Below are 25477 nucleotides of genomic sequence, written 5' to 3' on the forward strand. Positions count from 1 at the left end.
TCAGGTAATGCAAACCTAAGAGCTTCTGCATTTTAAAATGAAGAGGGGTTGTAAAAGCACATGACCCCTTTAAAGAAGCAACCGCCATAAAAGATTTTTTGAGGAATCCGCATTAGGTCATCAATGAGTGATTAGTGAGATCAGACTCCAGATAATCAGTGAAATAAATGGGGCTTAGCTACACTGCCACAGACACCGATGTACCGCCAGATTCCAAGCTGCACTTACAAGCTGATGGGCAAGGAGAGCAGCACTTACAAGCACCTATCAGCTTAGCGGCTGGTAACCTAGCAGTAAGAGAAAAAAAAAAGTGCCCTGTATTCTGGAGACAAGTCAATTGAAAAATTGTTTGATTTCACAAGCACTTTTCAAATGTACATTTAATATAATGAAAAATAGCCGTCAATGGCCCCTTCTTAGACTAGGGTCACACAACAGATTATCTCATCCGAGAAAATCGGGCCGATTATGCTACACACCTGCTCATCAGTTTTTATCAAATTTTCTCAGATGTGGAGAATAAAGAATAATTCTCCATTTTGTCAGTCTTTGAAAATTGGTCTGTTATCATACGAATGAAGTCAGATTCTTTCTTTTTCAGACCCATAGACATGAATGGCTGAGAGCGAGGAGAAAAAAAAATAAATATATGTGCGTGGCACCATAGAATAACATGGGGACGATTTTTACAGTCATGTGCAAGATGAATCTGACCAATATGGGTTCATTTTCCTCCCTCCCATAAATCATATACCCGAGTGGAAACACTCACACGCTGCTTCATGTATCACGGGAAGGCGATCTCCGTTCAATGTCGGAATAAAAGAAAACCACACTGGAATCTAGAACCACCAGGAGCCAGATAATAGTTCATGTATTTTAATATTTCCTTAATTTAGTGGGAGCTTTTCTTTCCTTCCATTTAAGAAACAAGTGCAGAACATTGAATTGAAATTGACAATGTACTTTAGAGCGGAAATTAATACAGAAAAGAAAAAGAAGAAACATCACCACACATTTTCGTTTGTCAACATGTAATGCCCTGGGTTTATTTATTTTTTTTTTTGTGAGAATTCATTCACAATGTATTTCCAGGTGGGATTTAGAAAAACCTCAAGGATAATGTTATGCCACTGGACTGGGCATTCAGACTTGGGTACTGACAAAGCGTTAGTAGTCTGTAAAGTACCATGCTCTTCACAGAAGAGAGCGCATATTTCCAAAGGAAGGCACCCGATAGTTGTGGTTCTGGCCCTGCAGCCTTCTAGAGAAAATATCGGAAAAATAAAAAGCTGGCTGTTATAGAAACTGGAATGATGATACACGTACAGCAATTACTGCATTCTTCTCCCTTATGTCCTTGTGTTTTCTTAAGAACAAGTAAAGAATGAAGTCTTTTACAATTACACAATAAAAAAATACAATTTTTTAAAGTGTTTTTTTTTTCTATTTTTTTTTCTTAAAAAAAAAAAAAAAAAAGGGCAGACAACATTAAAGAAAAACTCCAGTTGAATGGACTCCATTTGCATACTTGATTTAACACTTTTTTTTGGTGTAGGAGGAGGAGGAAATTGGGCAGGAGGGTCCGGAAAAAAGGGGGAGGTGGGGTTGTTTGTAAAGCAGCAACAAAACCTTAGTGCTTGAAGTACCAGAAACCACCTTACGTGACGACGTACAGGTGAATGGGGAAGATGCAAGAGACTTCGTTATTATCTTGTCACTTCTGATTTTAGAACAGGAAGAGCTCCCATTAGTACATTCCCCGTTATTTAAAAAAATAATAATAAAAAAAAAATTATGCCTTTTTCTTAAGATTCTGTATGTATGTCACCATTTCTTCACATGATACAGAGAACTCAGGGACCCGGTGGGGAACCAAGTTATGTTATACCATTTACAAAATACCAAGGAGTCCACAGCTACCTAACACATTTACTACAGCACAGGAACCAATGAAGGTACAGTGTACAAAAAACTGTAAACACGGCACAATAAATAGATAAAACAGCAGGTTCCGCACCATGCACATGATGTGATGACACTTCCCATCTCTATACAATCTCACACTCTTACTTTGTTGCAGTTTTTGTTTCTCCCGTTTTGTTTTTTTCCCCCCCAGTGCAAAGCATCACAAATGAACAGTTCTGTATTCAAGTAACATATATACAAGGGTATTACAAATATGCAGTACTGTACAGATAATTGCTGTATTCATAATTTACAGATGTTTATTCTTTCCTATTAACAGTACGAAAAAAGAAAAGAAATCAAAGCATGAGAGATGTGCGTTGCTGTTGAGTCCTCACAGCTGCGGTGGAAATGCAGTGTGCTGCTTCCCATCATCCCGTGCATTCATAATGCTACTGATGCATAGCACCTAAACCAGTCCCCAAGGCTGCAGTCCCAGTCCTGCCAAAGCTACGTCACTTCCATCGCTACTGTGTTGTCTGCTATACTGTTCAATGCTGGCTTTTCTGTTTCACGGTTTTCCCTGTAAAAGAAAAAACAAAGCCGTTAATGAAACGTAAAATAAGAAAGGCCATTCACAAGCTAAATAATACACGTAATAATAAAACCAGGCGCAATTATCTCTGCTTCTTCCTGTGGCATCACCCCTGCATTACTACAAAAGGACTGCAAATGGCTCCAACATCACAAAATGTAAGTTCATCGTACGACCATAACTGGTACCACGCGCCAGTCACTGCCGACCCACTATACAAACATTTCTCACCCACAGCTCGGCACCTCCTGGCATCTCCGACCCAATCTAGAACCACCCTTGCTCCATGTCTGAGATTGAAGGGGTTGTACGTATGATAGGTGATGACTTGTTGATCAAGCGGCAGTGCGTCTATGTGACCTGCACTCCCGTCATTCCCTATAGGGCTGCTGTGCTGTTTTCAGCAGCTCAGCTGAGCAGCGGGCAGGCGTCCGACCTCCTGTGTCTTTTGTAATATGGCTAAAAATTTCCTTATCTCTAGATCGGTGCTGGCAGCCGGAGGCGACGCATGCGCAATTGAGATGTAGGGAGATGAAATCTCAGTGCAGAGATCTCAATTTGCACATGCGCCACCTCCGGCAGCCATTTTCCCCCAGAGTCCACTGCATCAAAGAGTATAGAAACTGCGGGGCTCCTAGCTTTCACAAAATGTTGGCGGAGCCCTAGCACCCACAAACACCTCATCGTACCAGCCTAGGGCTCACAGCTAACACCCGACTCCTGCCTCCGCCAGAAGCTTCCTGCAGCAGTGACCCTGGGACCCCGCTCCAATGCAGGTGCAATTCAGATTATAAGACACACCCCCATCTCCCCAAGACATTTTTGGGAAAATAGTGTGACTTATATTCGGAAAAATACAGTAATACACAATTTCCAGTTTTTGTTTTTTTTTACAGTGGCTTGCGAAAGTATCCCCCCCCCTTTTCAAACCACAATTTTTCGGATTTTGGTTTCCTCTGGTGAACAGCAATCTTCATCTCTGACCTCAGATTCTCAATTGGATTAAGGTCTGAGCTATCACTAGGCCACGCCACAACATTTACACGTTTCCCCTTAAAGGGAACCTGTCACCCCCCCTCAGCCGTTTGTAACTAAAAGAGCCACCTTGTGCAGCACAAATGCTGCATTCTGACAAGGTGGCTCTTTTAGTTATGATGCCTGCACACACTGAAATGAACATTTATAAAATGTGCCCCCTCATACCCTGAAATCGCCAGGGAGGCGGATCTTTCCTTCCTAATCAGACGCAGCACAGCCGTCATTCCGGGCGCCGCCTCTTCTTGCTTCGTTATCGTCCCCGGCGCATTAAGTTTTGTTTTTTTTTCGGGCGTGCGCAGTTGCGCTGCCCTTTGTACTTACAGCGCAGGCGCCAGGGACGATAATGCAACAAGAGGAGGCGGCACCCACAGGCCTGGAGTGACGGCTGTGCTGCGTCTGATTAGGAAGGAAAGACCCGCCTCCCTGGCGATTTCAGGGTATGAGGGGGCACATTTTATAAGGGATTATTTCAGCATGTGCAGGCATCATAACTAAAAGAGCCACCTTGTCAGAATGCAGCATTTGTGCTGCACAAGGTGGCTCTTTTAGTTACAAACGCCTGAGGGAGGTGACAGGTTCCCTTTAAACCACTCGAGTGTTGCTTTAGCAAAATACTTTGGGTCATTGTCTTGTTGGAAGGTGAACCTGCGTCCCAGTCTCAAACCACTGACAAACAGATTTTGCTCAAGTATCCCTGTATTTCTCACCATCTATCTTCCCCTCGACCTGGACCATTTTCTCTGCCCCTACTGCGGAAAAACATCCCCACAGCATGATGCTGCTACCACCATGTTTCACTGTGGGAATGTTGTTCTTGGGGTGATGAGCAGTGTTGGTTTGGCCCAAACATAGCATTTAAATTTATGGCCAAAAAGTAGAATTTTGGCGTCATCTGCCCACAGCACCTTCCGCCATACATTTGGGGAGTCTCCCACGTCTTTTGGCAAACTCAAAATGAGCCTCAAAATTTTTGTATTAGTAAAGGCTTTTATCTGCCCACTCTACCATAAAGGCCACCTCTATGGAGTGTACGGCTTATTGTGGTCGTATAGACAGATAATCCAGTCTCTACTTGGGAATTCTGCAGCTCCTTCAGGGTTACCTCTGGTTTCTGTGCTGCATCTCTGATTAATGCCCCCTTGCCCAGGCTGAGAGTTTTGGTGGGCGGTCCTCCGGGTATCATCAGAGATTGTGATATTTTAATTTTTTTTTTTTTTTTTAAATAACCCAACCCTCACTTGTATTTCACAACCACTTTGTCCCTGACTTGTTTGGAGATGTCCTTGGTCTTCATGGTGTTTGGTTAGTGGTGCCTCTTGTTAATGGTGTTGCAGCCTCTGAGGCCTTTCAGGAATGGTAAAGTGTATATACTGACAGACCATGGTGCACTTAGATAGCACACAGGTGGACGTCTTGACACTAAGCATGGGACTTATGAAGGTAATTGCTTGCACCAGAAATGTTGAAAGCCTTTATTGCAGAAAGAGGTGAATGTGAATACATATGCACAAGACAATTTTTAGTTATTTGTAGTGATGAGGGTTGCCTGGTTGCCAGGCAACCCCATATGTACTTATGCCGGCTAACAGATGTAAATCATTCAGCTGCGGCAAGGAAAACTAAATCTCCGAGCACTCAAAAAATACTCAGGAGGACACCCGAGCATGCTCGGGAAATCTCGAGTAACGAGTATATTCGCTCATCACTAGTTATTAGATTATTTAGTGCTGATGCATCACACACAAATCGGATTACAAAAATAAACACAGGTTGTAATGTAACTAAATGGGTAAAAAAGGAATGGTAAATGGGTAAAAACTCATTATTTTCTGTTAGAATGAACGCCCTTACAAGCAGGGCCCTCACTAGTATTTTTTTTTTTTTACCTGCCAATTATTTTGTTGCTCTGTAAAGTCTAGTTACTTAAGTATCCTACAAGTGTGAAACGAAACAGAATAGGTTTGCGCTTTATAAAAATTAATAATCACAAACATAAGCCAGAGGTAGGTCAGCAGACAAATAGACAAAATGATTGATAAGAGAGAAAGCAGTTAGGCGTTTGTATACAATTCTCAACGCGACACCTAGAATTAACGGATGTCACGTCAGTGCCTGTGCTTACGATGGCTCACAGTCATATTACCAAAGCATCCCACTTCTTTACTGTGAAGAGATTGGAATACGTATCCTACAGGAACTATCTAGAGCGTGAACAAAAAAAAAAAAAAGGCAAAAAACCAAAACGGGTGCTAGAATATGTCTGCCCCCTCCCTCCTCCTACAAGGTCATAAGTACATTTTTAAAGTCCTCGTAGCACCCATATGGGATTCTATATAGCAAGCTGCATTCTGAGGGAGGGGATGGCTTTAATGAGATTTGATCAAACATATTTATAAATCACATATTTATAGTTCAAAATAGCGGTGTTACCGAGTGTAAGAGCATGAAAGAGAGAGGGAAAGAGCGAACTCATGGAGGCAGCAAACAACTACTAGAAGGTCTACACACAGCATGAACCCATTGCCTTCTCCTCAAAAGCTCTTGGGATATGTGACATACAACACCACTGCGAATCATTTTCTGCTAGGAGTCTGTGGGGTCTTACCTTGGTACTCCATCCACAGAAGATGCTGCTGGAATCTTGGGTACCTGACAATTAGCTGCCGCTGCTGCAGCGAGCTTTAAGGCAGATGGGGGAACAGCACTTAAAGTCCTGGGTAAATGGCGTGCATTGAGGGGTATAGAGTTTACAGTGGCAACGGACGAGGGTACAGTTAATCGGATGTTATTCCCAATCAGGACCTGAGTTGTTGCAGAATTGGCAGCAGTTACTTGGTGACTCAGAGTGCTGTGAGAACTCGCAGTCTGTGTTATATTGGAAGGCTGTAGCAAGGCTGAACCAGTTGATGTCGATGATGAACTTGTGTGTACGAGTGCTGCAGGCGTATTACTACTGAGGTGTAAGCCCTTGTATACTCCTGTAAAAGAGACAAACCACATCAGCAGTGGGTCATTTAGGAAGCCATTCAACACATTCAGTCTTAGGGCATCATGGCATACCTGAGGCTTGAAGAATGCCATTCACTCCAATGCCAAGAACAACATCATCCTTCATCTTGATGGCCATCAGCTGTTCAGACGTTACCAAAGCTGTAACAGCAAACTGAGCACTGGCAGAGTCTAACGTCTTTGAAACAAAACCCTAAAGAAAAAATATAGATTAGGATCTGAATGGCTGAATATTTCCAGAAAGAGAAAACTGATCAATGAAACCATAACTGAGCAGACATGCTGAGAATTACAGGAGCCTTTGTGTTGTGCTTAGTGCTGTCGAAACATTACGGTCTAACATGGCTGATGGCTCTCGAAAATTCAGAAGCGTCCGTGCAGGCAGACGCTCCGTTATTTGTGATTTTACACACAAGGTCAAATTTTAGTGCCCACCTTTACTAATTCATCTTTATGCTGGAGATTTGGATCAAGAATTCTAGAAAGGGTTAACGGATACAATAACACATTAATACGTGGAGCTTGTGAGCTTAATGAATACTGTTATCACGATCCCATTAATGATGGGTTATCTGCAGATATTTAACATTTTTCTGCACTGCAAAAAGAAAAATGTTGAACACTAAAGATTCAGTAAGAAAGTAAATCAGCACCATTTGTGCCCCCCCCCCCCCCCCCCAATATAGGTGCAACACCACAACTTTGCATGGAGTGATAGATGAGGCAAAGCAATGGAACAGAAGCTTTGTGTACAGGTGAAGGGTAAGGATGGGATGATCTAGCCGTTCAGGGGATTGGTAAATCTGATGGAGGAGTGGAGTGTGCCCATGTGGAGGGTCAGCAATTCTGCGTTAGATTGGAGTACTTGTGTCAGTGATTGGAAAAATCACATCACGCAGATTTGACAGGCTAGCAAACGCATTCAGCGCCATTATTACCTGTGAAGTGTTGGCGGATGAGTTATTTGCTTGCTGTTGATGGATTTGAGCAATTTGCTGTTTCTGCATTAGTGCCAGTTGTTGTTGATGTTGCTGGTATTGTTCGGCTGTAAATGCTGAAAATAAAAGTGGTATATATTATAATGTGTGACCACAAGAGGAAATGACAGTGCTCCGACCGGAGCCAGAAGTGCTGTCCTTACGACCTTGTCCCACAGTACTGTGAGCTCAGCATGACCATACTACAATTCCTGACAGACACCACACGATTATCCTACCTGTGCAGTGAACCAATGGCTCTATGGCAGCATCTTCCATTAGGAGGACAGTAATTAGTGCTCCTGCTTCTTTAAGGTTTCAAAGTTTTAACCCATGCAGAGGAGAGCAAAAAATCCTGTGGGGGCCACACAAATACCCCTTATATTTTTCTGACAGAGGTTATAAGGGCTTATTTTTGATGGGTTGAGTTGTAGTTCTGAATGTCCTCATTTACTTTACTATAGAATGTAATGAAAGATGGATATGGAAGGACATTCCAAAGTGCGATAAAATTGTGAGGAGGTGGGTGCAATGCCACCATTGTTTTTTGGGGGAGTTTGTGAACACACAGTCTCTGCAAATTGAGATTTTGGCTTTTATCCGAAGTCATGTGACAAGGCTCGTTAGGGAGTCGATATTGACTTTTAGGATTGCTACTTCCTATAGGTGGCACTAAAGTTTTAGTCCTCTTCCTCTCCGAAGAGAATTTGCATATTTCCCAGAGGAGCATTGCGGTTTAAAAGTCTCCTCACTCTGGCATGTCCGCAAGGAGAAACGTTACCCCTTGGATTACTGAAGTCATTGAAACCTGGTTTCACATTCAGTTCTGTGGAGTGGGAGTTGTGGAGTCGGAATAAATTGGACAGACTCCTAAAATATATAATAAATTGGGTACAGTAGTACAATGCAGGACGTGCTGAATATTTTTTCTTAAGAATTTGGGAAAGTTATGAAATGTCCTGTTAATGTCTGTTCTGTTCCTGATCTGAGGATCTCGGCTTTTAGTGGAGATGAAACTGTGCTGCACTTTATGTACATGCTCAGTAGTGAAGCTACAGATCAGAGGAAAAAGGCACTGGGAAGGAATGCCTGCACTCATCTCAGAACTGTTGTATTCCAAAAAATATATGTTATGTTCTCTCTAAATAGCTTGATTATTATATCATAATGGAGATTAAAAGCATATTACCATTTTACTACAGTAAATGTATCACTTTCATGAGGCATGTATGAGCGAGTCAGAGCCAGTGAATTTAAAGGGAACCTGTCACCAGGTTTGGCCGATAAGAGAAACGGCCATCACCTTTCAGGGCTGATATACAGGGGGGCAGTGACATCTATGCAGAAGATATATTATCATTAGTTTTGTGCTACTCTGATTCAACAAATGAACAGTGCTTTTTTCTTAAGGAAGATAAATAGCTACTGAAACGGATCATCAACAAGGAGTTGCACTGCTGTCACTCACTCTGCTTCTATCAACACCCACTAATGATGTCTCATTTCACAGTAAGCAGCAGCAGGTGGGATATCAGTAGAGTGAAGGCCAATCGGTCACTCTGCTTCCATCAGCACCATGGAATCGGGAGATCCTCAGAGGGTGGGGATGAAAACCAGTTGTTAGTGAATGCTGTTCCAGGAGGGGAGATAAATGCTGCAAGGAAGTGAGAGTGCAGCCCCTGCCTGCTGTGGCACCTCATTGGGGTATGTTTCCACCTGGCGTATTTGGTGCGGATTGGACGCTGCATACAGCCGCAGCGTCCAGATGTTACAGCATAGTGGAGGGGATTTTATGAAATCCCATATCCACTATGCGTACAAAGACGCAGGTGGCAAACCTGCATAAACGCACATGCGGTGCGTCTTTATAGACCGCAGCATGTCTATTTATCTTGTGGAGACGCTCAGTCTCCCGCAAGATAAATAGCACCGTTCTATGTATAGGATGCGGTGATACCGCATAATGCGGAATCACCGCACGTACAAAAGCCGGCAGCGCTTTGGACGGGGCAGGTGTCCACTGCGTCCAAAGGGCTCGGAATACGCCACATGGAAACATACCCTCAGAGACTCCTCTCAAACAAATCATCATAGGAAGTAAAGTGAAAAAAAACAAACACACATTTAAGAATTGACTTTATAGGAAGAAATGTAGAGAATTTTATAAAGAAAACTGCTAAACCTGTTAAGGTGTAAAAATAAATATTTATAAAAGGCCATTTTAGGTATCAGACTTCCTGTTTGAATTAAATGAAAATAATATGGTTACATTGCTAATACTCAAGTAACTTCTAATGTAAATGTATTTTAGGCTTTCACTAAAAGGGTTTACTGGAGAATAAAAGACTATTAGAATATATTTTAGTATAAGAATCATTTTCAGTTGGCTACAGTCACACAGGAATCACTAAGAAGAATATCCTCTGCTCATGTGATTATAAACAATTGTACGGCGTGTAAGGGTAAGTTCACACAGAGCGTTTTTGCTTTTTTTCCGCAGCAAAACCTGATCTTCTTGGCAGGAAAGAAGCTGCGTCAAAAACGCAGGTTTAGGTGCGCTTTTTGTTGAGTATTTGGTGCGGTTTTGATGCGTTTTTTTTCCTCTTTGTACATGCTAATGTCCTTGGATTTTCAGCAGCAAAAACCCAGCAAATAATTATACCGGAGTTTTTGCTGCGTTTTTTCCAACACTCAAGTCAATGGGTGAAAAAACGAAATAAGTGACATGCTCTATGCAGCAAGGCACAAAATACTGATCAAACAAAAAACCAATGTGTGTGCATGAGATTTCTGAAATCTCATAGGCTTTGCTGGTATTGTAAAAAGTAGCTGAAAATTAGAATAATAAAAAAAAAAGCAGCAAAAACGCCCTGTGTGAACTTACCATAAGGCCATGTGCACACGTTCAGTATTTTTCACGTTTTTTTCGCTATAAAAACACGAAAAAAACACTAACATATGCCTCCTATTATTTACAGTGTATTCCGCATTTTTTGTGCAAATGTTGCATTTTTTTACGCAAAAAAAAATCGCATCGCGGAAAAAAAAGCAACATGTTCATTAAAAATGCGGAATTGCGGGGATTCCGCACACCTGGGAGTGCCTTGATCTGCTTACTTCCCGCACGGCGCTGTGCACACCATGCGGGAAGTAAGCAGATTATGTGCGGTTGGTACCCAGGGTGGAGGAGAGGAGACTCTCCTCCACGGACTGGGCACCATATAATTGGTAAAAAAAAAAAGAATTAAAATAAAAAATAGTGATATACTCACCTTCGATGGCCTCCGGAGTCTTCCCGCCTCTCCGGTGCATGCTGCCGCTTCGGATCCTATAGCTGGTGTGCGGTGAAGGACCTGCGATGACGTCGCGGTCTTGTGATTGGTCGCGAGACCGGTCATGTGACCGCTCACGTGACCGCGACGTCATGGAAGGTCCTGCACACACACAGCATCTATAGGAACGGACGCCGCTGAGGAGATCCGCTGTCTGCAGGTGAGTATAACTATTTTTTTTTTTTTAATTATTTTTAAACATTCTATCTTTTACTATAGATGCTGCATAGGCAGCATCTATAGTAAAAAGTTGGTCACACTTGTCAAACACTATGTTTGACAAGTGTGACCAACCTGTCAGTTTTCCAAGCGATGCTACAGATCGCTTGGAAAACTTTAGCATTCTGCAAGCTAATTACGCTTGCAAAATGCTAAAAAAAAAGCGAAAAAAAAAAACGCAAAAAAAAATGCGGATTTCTTGCAGAAAATTTCTGGTTTTCTTCAGGAAATTTCTGCAAGAAATCCTGACGTGTGCACATACCCTAACAGTATGTGAATCACACCTCTCATCTCAAAATCAACACACATATCAAATTCATCTAAACACAAGAATGACTAGCCAAAAATACTGAGTGTCACTATTAGGCTACGTTCACACGTTGCGTTTTTGCAGCTTTTTTATGCAAATTTTCAGCAACGCTTCACAACTTTGTTTTTGCGGAATGCAGCATGTCACTTCTTTAAGCATTTTGAATCCATTGGAAGCAATGGATAGTGCAAAAAAATGCAGGTATATCAGATTTGCTGCGTTTTTGGGGCCAAAACCTGATGAAGTTAAATCATATTTTTGTTTTATGCACTAAACTTTATCAGCATGCATAAGAGACAAATGTACTCTGACAAAACCGCAGTAAAAAAAATGCAGAAAAACTAAGCAAAACCAGCTTTTTGTAAGCAGCTTTAAACACCGCTTTAAATTGGCAGAAAAAAAAACCGCTGCAAAAACGCAAATTGTGAATACAGCCTTACACTGAACCCGATGTCAATCAAAATGCCTAAGTTTAGCTTTATATGGAATACATCATCAGAGAAACCTATTGTTTTTATAATTGGATACATTACACATATTGAAGAATTTTGGGAGCTTTGATATAAAAATTACAAATATATCTCAATACTGAGCCTCATAATAGATTGACAGTAGTCAATCTCATGATCACAGGAATTATTACAATGCAAGGCGTTATCTATAAATCGATATAGGTGACACAGAATCCACTATTCACAATAGGTGCTGGTCAGAGCTCACCCCCTTCACTGCACAGAGCATGCCCATAGCATTTTCCTATAGAAGTCAATGAACATCTCTTCTTGGTTCCTATTGTCTAAATTGCAGCCGTGACGCCAATAGCAGTGGAGGCTAAATGATAATCTTCATAATAAAAATGATGGAATATGTAAAAAACAAAACACGCTGTAGAGCATAAAACTTAATGCAGATGTGAACAGAGCTTACACAACTGCAGAACAAATCGTGACAAAATAAGTGGCGACATCTCTGGTGACAAAGTTTAAGGGGGTTAATGTACATATTGGCCATCTTTAGACCGTAAATTTAAATAGTAATAACATAAAACCAAGTCAAGCATTTTCTCTATTTCCCATTATATCAAGTTACATTCTAGGACCCTTTTTTGACACTGAATAGTTGCAGTTCTGCAAAATAACCATCTTATCTCATGTTTGGAATGCAGCCATCAAAACATCATACATGACAAGGACACACTGGCCACATCATGTAATAGAGGCTGCAAAGTTAAGGAAAACAGATTTTATTCTTTAATTATTTATTCTTTAAATTCTCTTCTCTGTTGAGATATTGGCCTGTAAAGTTTAGGTTGCCATCTATAATTCAGCTGGGTGTTAGCAGAGATTTGTCTTTGGGGGCATGTACTTATTCCCCTGTATTAAGGTTGAGCAGTCATAAGCAGGAGGTGGCATACAGGGAAGAAAAGAACACCCCAGACTCGGCTCTGAGTTCTCTCCCCTCTATACACCTCTGTCGGCAGATTCTGCGGTGGGTACTCCTTCCACTGTCCAATTAAGATTGCTTTGCTATACACAACTCTCTCCTTCCCATCTGAGTTTTCCCCCTCTATGGATAGAATGTCAATGACCTACCCCCTTAGAATAATACCTCTTTATTAGAGGTTGAACTCTCCGTACCCCTCAGCAATGCCTACGAGATTTGAGAAATCTCATGCAAACACATTTTATTTTTGTTTGAGAGAGAGAGAGAGAGAGAGAGAGAGAGAGAGAGAGAGAGAGAGAGAGAGAGAGAGAGAGAGAGAGAGAGAGAGAGAGAGAGAGAGAATGTCATTTCTCTCAGCATTTTTCACCCATTGACTTAAATGAGTGGTGAAAAAATGCACCAAAAACGCAGGTATCATGTTTTGCTGCGTTTTTTTGTGTGCCAAAACCTGATTCTATGGTATAGGAATACCCCAAACACTGCACTTTATCAGCATGCACAAGAGAAATCGAGCATGCCAAAACAGCTGCAAAAAAGGCATAAAAACACCCAAGAATAACATGCTTTTTTTCTGCAGCTTCTGTCCTGCCAAGAGATCAGGTTTTGCTGCAGAGAAAACACCTAGAGTGCACTAACCCGGAAACTCCACACATATAGTTGTAGCTGTGCTCTGTAATAAAACTTTGTCCTATTCAAGTGAATATATATTAAAATCTCAGAAAACCCCTTCAACACTATGCTATTCTAAGAATTGGCATCATAGGAAATGATGAGGTCTACAACCATGTCAAAAACAGCAGCAGCACACTAGCACAATGGAAGAAATATTTACATTTTGCATTTACGAAGCGAAAGGAAAAAAAAAAAAGGCAGCACGTAAGAGTGTAGATAGCTTCAAAATTAACATGGGGCCTTTATTTTTCATTTAGATAAAAATTATAATTTGATGATAAAAATTAATTTGTAATTTTGACTTTTATGGTATTTGTTCAGAACTTAAATGCTTTACAGTTTGCAAAATGTTAAGACAAAAATGTATCAACAGCAAAAAACCTTCAAATTTTTCTACTATATAGCAACATGGGTTCTTATGACCATGAGAGTGTCATTTTTAGATCTAAATGTTATATTATGTATATTCAGCTGGAGCTCTGTTTTGTGAGCTTTGTTTGCATTACCATTAAGGTAAATGATAATTCTAGCTGCCATCAGCTGCCCTTTAGGTGGGGCTTACTGCATGATCATTGAATTCCATGTACAACACAATACAGCCCCTTAACGCCTTCACCCCTCGGGGCCCTTTTCTATTTTTCGATCCCCTTCTTCCCAGAGCCATAACTTATTTATTTTTCCATCAATATGGCCACGTGAGGGCTTGTTTTTTGAGGGACAAGTAGTACTTTTGAACAACACCATTGCTTTTACCATATCGTGTACTCGAAAACGGGAAAAAAAAATCCAAGTGCGGTGAAATTTAAAAAAAAAAGTGCAATTCCTCAACTGTTTTTTGGATTTATTTATTGTTTTACCATGTTCACCAAATGCTAAATCTGACCTGCCATTATGATTCTCCAGGTCATTACGAGTTTGTAGATACCAAACATGTATAGCTTGTTTTTTTTTGTATTTAAGATGGAGAAAAAAAATTTCAGAGTAAAAAAAGAAAAATAAATTGCGTCATTTTCCGAGACCAGTAGCGTCTCCATTTTTTGCATGCTGAGCTGACATGTTTAATGATACCATTTTGGTATGGATACAATCTTTTGAGCGCCCTTTATTGCATTTTAATGCAATGTTGCAGCGACCAACAACAAAAAAAAAAAAACGCTCTTCTGGCGTTTTACTTTTTTTTTTTTTTTTTAGCTACGCCTATTAATTCCTGTTATAGCTTGATAGATTGTGCAATTCTGAACGCGGCGATACAAAATGTTTTTTTTTTTATTGTATTATTTTGATTGGGGCGAATGGGGGGGTGATTTGAACTTTTATTTTTTAAAAAAAAAATATTTTTTTTTTTTTCTGCATGCTTCAATAGTGTCCATGGGAGACTAGAAGCTGCAGTTGTCCGATTGCCTCCATTACACACAGGCGTTCAGATTGCGTGTGTGTAGCAGAAATGCTCACTTTCTATGAAGGCCGACCGCTGGGCAACGCTCATAGCAATCTGCCAATGACAAACCACAGGGGTCTCCTGCAGACAACCCCAGACCCCGGGTTGTCATGCCGACCCGCGGTCATGTTACACGGGTGCCAATGGGCGGGATTAGTGACGCGCTTCTGGCGCGATCACAAGAAATGCCGCTGTCAGAAATTGATAGCGGTAATTAATGAGTTAACAGCTGCGGGGTGGGTCACGATTCCACCGAGAGCTGTTAGGGGCCATGTCAGCTGTTCAAAACAGACGACATGAGCCGGGAAAGATGTGGGCTCAGTGCTGGAGCCCACATCAAAGGGAGGGACATGGCTAGCCCAGTACAAGTACTGCACATATCGTGAAGGAGTTAATAGAGACCAAATTTAACTTTTTGGTGCTTAATGTTCAAGGTATTTGAATCTTTGCAACAATCACTATAAAAAAAAAACCAATGTACTGCACAAGTAACAGGCAGGTGAGGAAAAAAAGCTGCAATTTAAAAATACTTTCAAATGTAAAAGTGTTAATTGATAAAAAAAAAAATAAACCATTAACAACATACAAATCCTGACTGTCTGGATCTGTAAGGGAGATCAGGGTACTGCGGGAGACAGATTTCCAGGATTCCTCTTTTTTGTGCTGAAAATAGTTTCTTAATGACATTGGCTGTAAGTTTGGGGTCGTCGTCCTGCTACAGAATAAATTTGGAGTCAGACACCTCCCAGGTGCTATTTGATGATATACAACATAAATTTCACAGAGTTGAGGACCGTAATTGCAGTGATTGGCCAAGGAAAATTAGTGCAGCAGATGAAAAACATCATGCTTACTTCCCTTGAAAATCGGAAAATATCCAGCAGTGGCATCATCTCGGAACTGGCAGCAGCCTCTGGGACAGCTAAACCCATCTGAGGAGTGTGGCCAGAAGTGGTCTTCATGGAAGTGTGGCAACCAAAAACCCATACTTTCAAGGTGGATACAAGGCAAAGTGACTCCTATGCACAACACCATAGGAACTGGGGTGCAAAAAAAATGGCAGCAGTTGCGCTATGGACGGAGGAGTCAAAAATGAAATATCTGTCTGGAACAGAAGGCAGTTTGTTCATCGAAAGGTTGGAGAGTGGCACAATAATGGTGTCTGTAGGCAATGGAGGGTCCTTACAAGCTTGGGCTGTATTTCAGCAAATGAGTTGGGGATTTAGGAAAAAAAAGAATAGCGTCCTAAATGCCGAGAAACACAGGTAGATAATGATCATACAATAACAATAGGGAGACATCAAGCCAACATCCGCAGATCTGTGGTTAGTTTTCAAAGATATTTGGAACAACCTCTCTGCCAAGCTACGGTACTTCAATTCTCCTAGATATACTTGCATAGTTTTTGATGTTCTATCCCCTTCACAATCTTGGGTTTTTCAGTTTTAGTTTTTTGCTCCCCTTCTTCCCAGAGCCATAACTTTTTTTTATTTTTCTGTCAATATGGCCATGTGAGGGCTTGTTTTTTTGTGGGGCGAGTTGTAGTTTTGAAGAAACACCAATGGTTTTGCCATATAGTGTACTGGAAAACGGGAAAAAAAATTCAAAGTGCTGTGAAATTGCAAAAAAAAAAAAAAAGTACAATTCCACAATTATTTATTTTTTTACCATGTTCATCAAATGCTAAAACTGACCTACCATTATGATTCTCCAGGTTATTACGAGTTCATAGATACCAAACATGTTTAAAGGTTCTTTTTTTTTTAATTTTAAGTGGTGAAAAAAAGAAAATCAAAGTTTCTCAAAACAAACAAACAAACAAAAAAGGTGCCATTTTCCGAAACCTGTAGCGTCTCCATTTTTCGGGATCTCGGCATGGGCTTGTTTTTTGCGCACCGAGCTGACATTTTTATTGACAACATTTTGGTGTACATACGATCTTTTGATCGCCCATTGCATTTTAATGCAATGTTGCAGCGACCAAAAAAAAAACATAACTCTGGCATTTTGATTTTTTTTCTCGTTACGCCATCTACCGATCGGATTAATTATTTTTATACATTGATAGGTAGGGCGATTCTGAATGCGTCGATACCAAATATGTGTATTTTTTATTATTGTTTTATTTTGAATGGGGCAAATAGGTAGGGTGGGGGAGATTTGAATTTTTTTTATTTTTAAATATTTTAAAAAAAAAAATGTCTTTACACTTATTTCATGGGAGACTAGAAGCTGTGATCATCCTATCGTCTGTGCTACAGGGATTCAGCCCGCTCTGTGTAGCAGAAATGCTTACTTGCTATGAGCGCCGACCGCTGGGCGGTGCTCATAGGTATCTGGCAATGACAACCACAGGGGTCTCCTGCAGACCCCACGTTGTCATTCCAAATCATCGGCGACCCGCGGTCATGTGACACAAGCGCCGATGGGTGGGATTAGTTGCGTGCTTCGGGAGCGAGCATGTTAAATGCCTGCTGTCGGAGATTGACAGAGGCATTTAACATGTTAATAGCAGCGGGTGGATCACGATTCCACTCATAGCTGTTAGGGGCACGTCAGCTGAAGAAATCAGCTGACGTGCTGGAAAAGTTGAGGGCTCATTGCTGGAGCCAGCAGCAAACAGGAGGAGCCAACCTTAGACATAACTATACGTCTAAGGTTGGAAAGGGGTTAATGGCATTATGAAATAAAAAAGATGGAAAAGTTTCAGTAAAACATTTTATTTATTGAAATTCCAGTGGGCAGTCCTATTCAGTGATTGACAGTCTTCTATGTATGACTGTGCCAGTAGATAGTTGTAAGGCCGGTTTCACATGTCAGTGGCTCCGGTACGTGTGGTGACAGTTTCCTCACGTACCGGAGACACTGACTCACGTAGACACATTAAAATAGATGTGTCTCTGCACATGTCAGCGTGTTTTCACGGACCGCGTGTCCGTTTGAAAAACACGGAGACATGTCCGTGTTCGTGGGAGCGCACGGACCGATTAAAGTCAATGGGTCCATGTAAACACGTACCGCACACGGATGCTGTCCGTGTGCCGACTGAGGACCACACGGACAGTGCAGGAGACAGCACTAGAGTTAAGCGCTGTCCCCAGCGCTTAACCCATAGGGGTGGAGCCGCATATTCATTACTGTAATGAGCAGCACCACGTGACCGCTCATACAGGACAAGCTGCGGCGCTGAGAGGAAGCATCGCGGGAGCTGGGTGAGTATTTTAAGGCCAGCGGGCGGGCGCACAGGGGGTGGGAGGCGACCGGGAACTTTATTTTATAAACAAAATTTTTTTAAAAAAACAAAAACATGATTTTTCATTCCTTCTCTCCAGCGAACGCTGCTGGGGAGAAAGAATGAATGGCGGCTTCAGCACCACACGCAGGGGGGACAGCGCTTACTGTAGCGATGTCTCCTGCACGGTCCGTGTGGTACTCAGTCGGCACACGGCTGCCGCACGTGTGCCACACTGATGTGCCACGTGAGCTCACGGACACGGATAACTCCGGTACCGATTTTTCCGGTACCGGAATTATCTGGACATGTGAGACTGGCCTAAAACTCTATGGGATTTCAATTAATAAAATAGAAGTGATACTGAATCTTTTCTAACAAACTGATATTCTGCTCAGCTTCTCCATACCATGCTACCCTACAGATTGGATTCAACTTGACAAGATTCCGTTCAGACAACTAACAAAACTATGTTTAAGGCCAAGATCACATTAGGCATTTTTACGACCAATTTTTAGCCATTTTACAGTACCAGCAAAGTATGTAAGAGTTCAGAAATCTCATGCACACAGCTTTTTTTTTTTTTTATTTTCCATACGGATTTTGTACTTTGCATGTTTTTTTGCACAATGGAGCATGTCACTTCTTTCAGAGGTTTTTCACCCATTAAAATGTATGGTTGGTGAAAAACTGCTTAAAAAAACGCTCAAAAAAACAAAACTATCAGGTTTTCCTGCATTTTCTGTGCCAAAACCTGTTTCTATAGGACTTTTTTCAACACTAAATTTTATCTAGCATGCCAAAACCGCAGCAAAAAAACCCCCAAAAAACAAAAAAACATGCTTTTTTCTGCAGTTTTTTTCCTGCCAAGCAGGGTGGATAAAAATCAATGTTTTTTAAAAAAAAATCAAAAAAATCGGATTTTTTTGATTTAAATCGGATTTTTTTCAATAAACTGCTTTTTGAGGAAAATATTTTACCATCCAAAGGTTCTTCCATCATGAGATAAAGCTGAGTTGTTTAACTCAGTAGAATAAAGGCTGTATATGTGTAAGGGTACCGTCACACATTGAAATTTTCATCGCTGCGACGGCACGATTCGTGACGTCGCAGCGTCGTATAATCATCGCTCCAGCGTCGTAGATTGCGGTCACACGTTGCAATCACGGCGCTGGAGCGATGCCGAAGTCCCCGGGTAAACCAGGGTAAACATCGGGTAACTAAGCGCAGGGCCGCGCTTAGTAACCCGATGTTTACCCTGGTTACCAGCGTAAACGTAAAAAAACAAACAGTACATACTCACCCGTCGGTGTCCTTCAGGTCCCTTGCCGTCTGCTTCCTGCTCTGAGTGCAGCCGTACAGTGAGAGCAGATCGCAGCACCGCTGCGCTCTGCTCTCACTTTCCGGCCGGCACTCAGAGCAGGAAGCAGACGGCAAGGGACCTGAAGGACACCGACGGGTGAGTATGCACGGTTTGTTTTTTTACGTTTACGCTTGTAACCAGGGTAAACATCGGGTTACTAAGCGCGGCCCTGCGCTTAGTTACCCGATGTTTACCCTGGTTACAAGCGAAGACATCGCTGGATCGCTGTCACACACAACGATCCAGCGATGACAGCGGGTGATCAAGCGACGAAAGAAAGTTCCAAACGATCTGCTACGACGTACGATTCTCAGCAGGGTGTCTGATCGCAGTAGCGTGTCAGACACAGCGATATCGTAACGATATCGCTAGAACGTCACGAATCGTAACGTCGTAGCAATGGAAATTTCAATGTGTGACGGTACCTTAACATTCACAATGCCATGCTCTTCCAGAGGTTTCTGTAGGATGCTGACTATCCAACAAGTTTGGGCATGTCAACTGAATGGAAAAAGAAACTAAACCAAAAGTGAAACCAAGCTAGAAGTGTGGAATTAAAGGGGCAGTATGAACAAAATGTGGAGGCTATTAATAGTTTATACAATTAAGACATGCTGCTTTTAAACACCTACCTATTGCCATATAGTAAAACAAAAAAGATTTTTACTTACTTTGGGGTCCCCCCCTCACCCTGGCGTTAGATCGTTGCCCCTAGTTTTGTCCGTGTAACTATGGGCGCACATGCGCACTGCTCTCACTTCTCATTTTAATCGTGATTTATATTAAAAAAAACCTTTTGATTTAAATCAGTGATTTAAATCATGATTAAAATCATGATTTAAATCGATCCGATTTAAATAGAAAAAAATCTTTTGATTTAAATCGTGATTTAAATCATGATTTAAATCGGCGTGATTTAAATCAATCCACCCTGCTGCCAAGAGATCAGTTTTTGTAGCAGAAAAAAAAAATGCTGGAGAAAACCTAATGTGAACTTACCCAAAGGATGGTGATTTATTGCCAATTAGCATAAAGGGAATGTAGCAAAATCTAAACTGAAGTGTGTCTTTCGGGCATGTTGTAATTAATCAACTGAAACCTATGCTTTGTCTTCAGAGCGGTTGATACACAACAACCTTCTAATCATGTCAAAGTCATGCAAACACCTATGTGGCCACTTTGCTGTTGCCCACTTTGATATAAACAGAAAACTAATGTGCAGAAATATGACCATTTGTAAGGTAGAACAGATCTATTACACACCTTTCAATGGAGACTCACGCCTGTGCCAATACAACTTTTAGTGAGGTCGTGCAAGTGAACATTTCATCACATATTTCCTGGATAGAGAAAAATAACATGCTCGACCTTTGCTCCAATCAAGGTCTATGACTGTCAGAAATAACAGAGCGCTGCACTCTGCTTTCTCCGGCAGTCCCATAGCTGATGAATGAAGCAGAGGTGCATGTGCAGCTACGCTCCATTCAAAATGGGGCTCTGCAGAGCTGCACTCCACTGGTGGTGCCAGCAGGTGAACCCCTAGTGATTCATAACATATCAAATGAATGGGGGAAAAATTACTATTGTGGGAATAAAACTAAATTGGGGAGCTCAAAGCTCAAACATTCCTGCTGCCAATGTAGAGAATGAACCAACATAAAACAAAGTGATCACATGTCCTGCTGTAACGAAATAAGTAATAAAACAAAAGTGCATTTAAAGCGAACCTGTCAGCAGGATTTTGCTGAGTAAACTACAGCCAGTCAGGTTGGCGCAGTTACACTGATTAAAATGAAACCTGATTTGAAGAAATCCATCTTGTGGTTCTTGTGCAATCAGTGTTAGAAGTTTTCAGTTAGTGAGATACTCGTGCTCCAGGGCAGGGCTGTAGGGAGAGTCTTACCTTCCTGCTCTAAGCCAGAAAAACCAAGGCAGTCTGTCTCTATGATGAGGAACATGTTTGTGCTTCGGGACGGACTGTGGGCAGGCATTTCCTTTGTCTCTTCTTGGTTTCTCTAAGAAAAGACTCTGCCTACAGTCCCGCCACGAACTACGGGCATCTCATTAAATGAAAACTTCTAAGGCTGCCGTCATACTAGCAGTATTTGGTCAGTTATTTTACATCAGTAAAGCCAAAATCAGGAGTAGGTAATAAATACAGAAGTGGTGACGTGTTTCTATTATACTTTTCCTCTAAGGCCATGTGCACACGCTGCGGATTCCATTGCGGAATTTTCTGCAGCGGTTTTGATAAATCCGCAGTGCAAACATAGACTAACATTAGCGACGTATTGACACACGTCGCAAGCGTCGTGCGACGGTTGCGTCGTGTTGTGGCGGACCGACGGCAGCAAAAAACGTTACATGTAACTTTTTTTGTGCCGACGGTCCACCATTTCCGACCGCGCATGCGCGACTGGAACTCCACCCCCACCTCCCCGCACCTCACAATGGGGCAGCGGATGCGTGGAAAAACAGCATCCGCTGCCCCCGTTGTGCGGCGCTTGCACAGTATGCGTTGGTATGTCGGGCCGACGCAGCGCGACGGCCCCGTACCGACGCTAGTGTGAAAGTAGCCTAACGGGAAAATGGAAATAAATATATTTTTTTAAATTTTATTATTTTTCCCTAACTAAGGGGGTGATGAAGGGGGATTTGATTTACTTATATAGCGTTTTTTGGGCGGATTTTTATGGTTGGCAGCCATCACACACTAAAAGACGCTTTTTATTGCAAAAAATAGTTTTTGCATCACCACATTTTGAGAGCTATAATTTTTCCATATTTTGGTCCACAGAGTCATGTGAGATCTTGTTTTTTGCGGGACGAGTTGACGTTTTTATTGGTACCATTTTCAGGTACATGACATTTTTTGATCGCTTTTTATTCCGATTTATGGGAGGCGGAATGAACAAAAACCAGCAATTCCTGAAATTCTTTTAGGGGGGGCGTTTATACCGTTCCACGTTTGGTAAAAAGGATAAAGCAGTTTTATTCTTCGGGTCAGTACGATTACAGCGATAACTCATTTATGTAATTTTTTTATGTTTTGGCGCTTTTACACAATAAAAACTATTTTATATAAAAAAATAATTGTTTTTGCATCGCTTTATTCTGAGAGCTATAACTTTTTTATTTTTCTGCTGATGATGCTGTATGGTGGCTTTTTTTTTGCGGGACAAGATGACGTTTTCAGCGGTACCATGCTTATTTATATCCGTCTTTTTGATCGCGTGTTATTCCACTTTTTGTTTGGCGGTATGAGAATACAGCGTTGTTTTTTGCCTCGTTTTTTTTTTTACGGTGTTCACTGAAGGGGTTAACTAGTGATATAATTTTATAGGTGGGGTCGTTACGGACGCGGCGATACCAAATATGTGTACTTTTATTGTGTGATTTTTTTTTAAATTTAGATAAAGAAATGTATTTATGGGAATATTTTTTTATTTTTTTCTTTATTTAGGAATTTTTTTTTTACACATGTGGAAAATTTTTTTTTTTACTTTTTTACTTTGTCCCAGGAGGGGACATCACAGATCGGTGATCTGATAGTGTGCACAGCACTCTGTCAGATCACCGATCTGACAGGCACTTTGCAGAGGCTTGCCGGCGCCTGCTATGAGGAATTCTCAGCAGACGCCGGCAAGCAGGGTCATCTCATGACCCGGAAGGAGTCCTGCGGCCATCTTGGATCCGGGGACTCCTTCCAGGTCACCGGAGCAGCGCGATCTCATCGCGCTGCTCCGGTGGGAGAGCGCAGGGAGCCCCCGTCCCTGCGCGATCCCCCTCTATGCCGCTGTCACTATTGACAGCGGCATCAGAGGGGTTAAATGCCCGCGATCGGCGACAGCGCCGATCGTGGGCATTGCTGCGGGGTGTCAGCTGTCATATACAGCTGACACCCGCACCCGATCACCGCGGCGCTCAGCGTGAGACCGCGGTGATCGGCCCGCCGTACTAGTACTGCGGCTGGCATTAATGCAGTGCCGGCAGCGCAGTACTAGTACGGCGCATGTCGCGAAGGGGTTAATGACTAAGGCAACGGCTGCACTTACTGTTCTGTATCTATGGCACATGCAGCAGATTATGATACACAAAACTCAACATCTACAGTCTGGCAAATCCTTCCTATAAAGTAAAACTACAGTATATACTCGAGTATAAGCCGACCCGAGTATAAGCCGACCCCCCTAATTTTACCACAAAAAACTGGGAAAACGTATTGACTCGAGTATAAGCCTAGGGTAGGAAATGCAGCAGCTACCGGTAAATGTCAAAAATAAAAATAGATACCAATAAAAGTAAAATTAATTGAGATTGGCTCCATATAAAAATGTGCCACATATAATGCTCCATACAGTTCATTATGGCCCCATAAGATGCTCCATATAAAACTGTGCCCCTTGTAATGCTGCATTACAAGTTCATTAAAGCCCCATAGATGCTCCATATAAAACTGTGCCACATATAATGCTCCATTTATATGTGGCACAGTTTTATATGGAGCACAGTTCATTATTGCCCCATAGATGCTCCATATAAAACTGTGCCACATATAATGCTCCATACAATTCATTATTGCCCCATAGATGCCCCATATAATGCTCCATGAGGTTCATTATTGCCCCATAGATGCTCCATACAATTCATTATTGCCCATTAGATGCCCCATATAATGCGCCATACAATTCATTATTGCCCCATAGATGCTCCATATAAAACTGTGCCACATTTAATGCTGCTGCTGTAATAAAAAAAAAAAAAGAAAGTGACATACTCACCTCTCGTTGCTGCCCGCTGCTCCTCGGCGTCCTGTCTCTCCGCACTGACTGTTCAGGCAGAGGGTGGTGCGCACACTAATACGTCATCACGCCCTCTGACCTGCACAGTCACTGCAAGAGGACGGGAAGACAGAGCGGCGCCCGGCGGGTGGAACGAGGGAAGGTAAATATGAAATACTTACCTGCTCTGACGCGGTCCCTGGCTCCTTCTCCCGGACAGATGGTCTCCGAGCACGGCAGCTTCTAACTGTCAGTGGTCACTGGTACCGCTCATTACAGGAATGAATATGCGGCTCCACCCCTATGGGGGTGGAGTCCATATTCATTAATTTAATGAGCGGTACCATGTGACCGCTGAACAGGGGAAGAGCTGCTGCACCCGAAGACCATGGGACATGCGGGGACCGCGTCAGGAACGCCAGGAGCAGGTGAGTATGCGACAGTCCTCTCTCCCCCTCACCCCGCCGACCATGACTCGAGTATAAGCCGAGAGGGGCACTTTCAGCCCAAAAATTTGGGCTGAAAATCTCAGCTTATACTCGAGTATATACGGTATATTGGAAAGTTCACTGGTAAAGATTCTTTTTCCTTCATACAGACTCCAGCTAGCATCACCGCTGACACCAGTGACTGGCTGCAGAGACCAGTCTGATGTATAAAATGACATTGCAGCAGCAAAGTAGAGAAAAATCAGGGGCCAGAAAGTCACTGGTTCAAAAATAATGGCTAAATCCCAGGCAACCTTTTAGTTTACACCTTTCCAGCACTATTGCAGAATTTCACCCTGATGTCCCCTTCCCCCAGGTATTTTGGTAACTTCTGTTCTTCAGGCTTATGAAACAAACTCCCAATGCAATGCCAGCTTTTGCATACCAACATAATACAAATCAGGCAATTCCAAAAATGCAGTCTGAAACCCCAAAGCACATATGGCAGTATCAAAGTTGCCATTTTTTATCATTTACTGGAAGTGCAAACATGAGCAGAAGCTTTGTAATGCAGCCAACAGAACAGAGCTGCTGCTTTATAAGACTGTATTCTGCCAATGCCACAGGTAACAATGTGTTCACTGCCACTTCCACAGTTTTGAAACAAAACATTGGTGTAATAACCATGATGAGACCATTAAGGCTATGTGCACACGTTCAGGTTTTTTCGCT

At 42.1% G+C, this 25477-nt stretch overlaps 1 protein-coding gene across 2 annotated transcripts in view; it reads right to left on the reverse strand.

Moving 5' to 3' along the window:
• Positions 1–863: 863 nt before the first annotated feature.
• Positions 864–25477, reverse strand: part of EPC1 (enhancer of polycomb 1) — a 163677-nt gene continuing 139063 nt past the window's right edge. For both annotated transcript variants that reach the window (XM_077268496.1, XM_077268495.1), the window contains 4 exons: positions 7489–7604; positions 6602–6743; positions 6147–6519; positions 864–2491 (listed from right to left, as the gene is read on the reverse strand). In XM_077268496.1, coding sequence (XP_077124611.1) covers positions 2419–2491; positions 6147–6519; positions 6602–6743; positions 7489–7604 — 704 coding nt within the window. In that variant the 3' untranslated portion in view covers positions 864–2418. The remainder of the gene's footprint in view (positions 2492–6146; positions 6520–6601; positions 6744–7488; positions 7605–25477) is intronic.

This window comes from Ranitomeya variabilis, chromosome 6, assembly GCF_051348905.1.
Source record: "Ranitomeya variabilis isolate aRanVar5 chromosome 6, aRanVar5.hap1, whole genome shotgun sequence".
NCBI classification, from domain to species: domain Eukaryota; kingdom Metazoa; phylum Chordata; class Amphibia; order Anura; family Dendrobatidae; genus Ranitomeya; species Ranitomeya variabilis.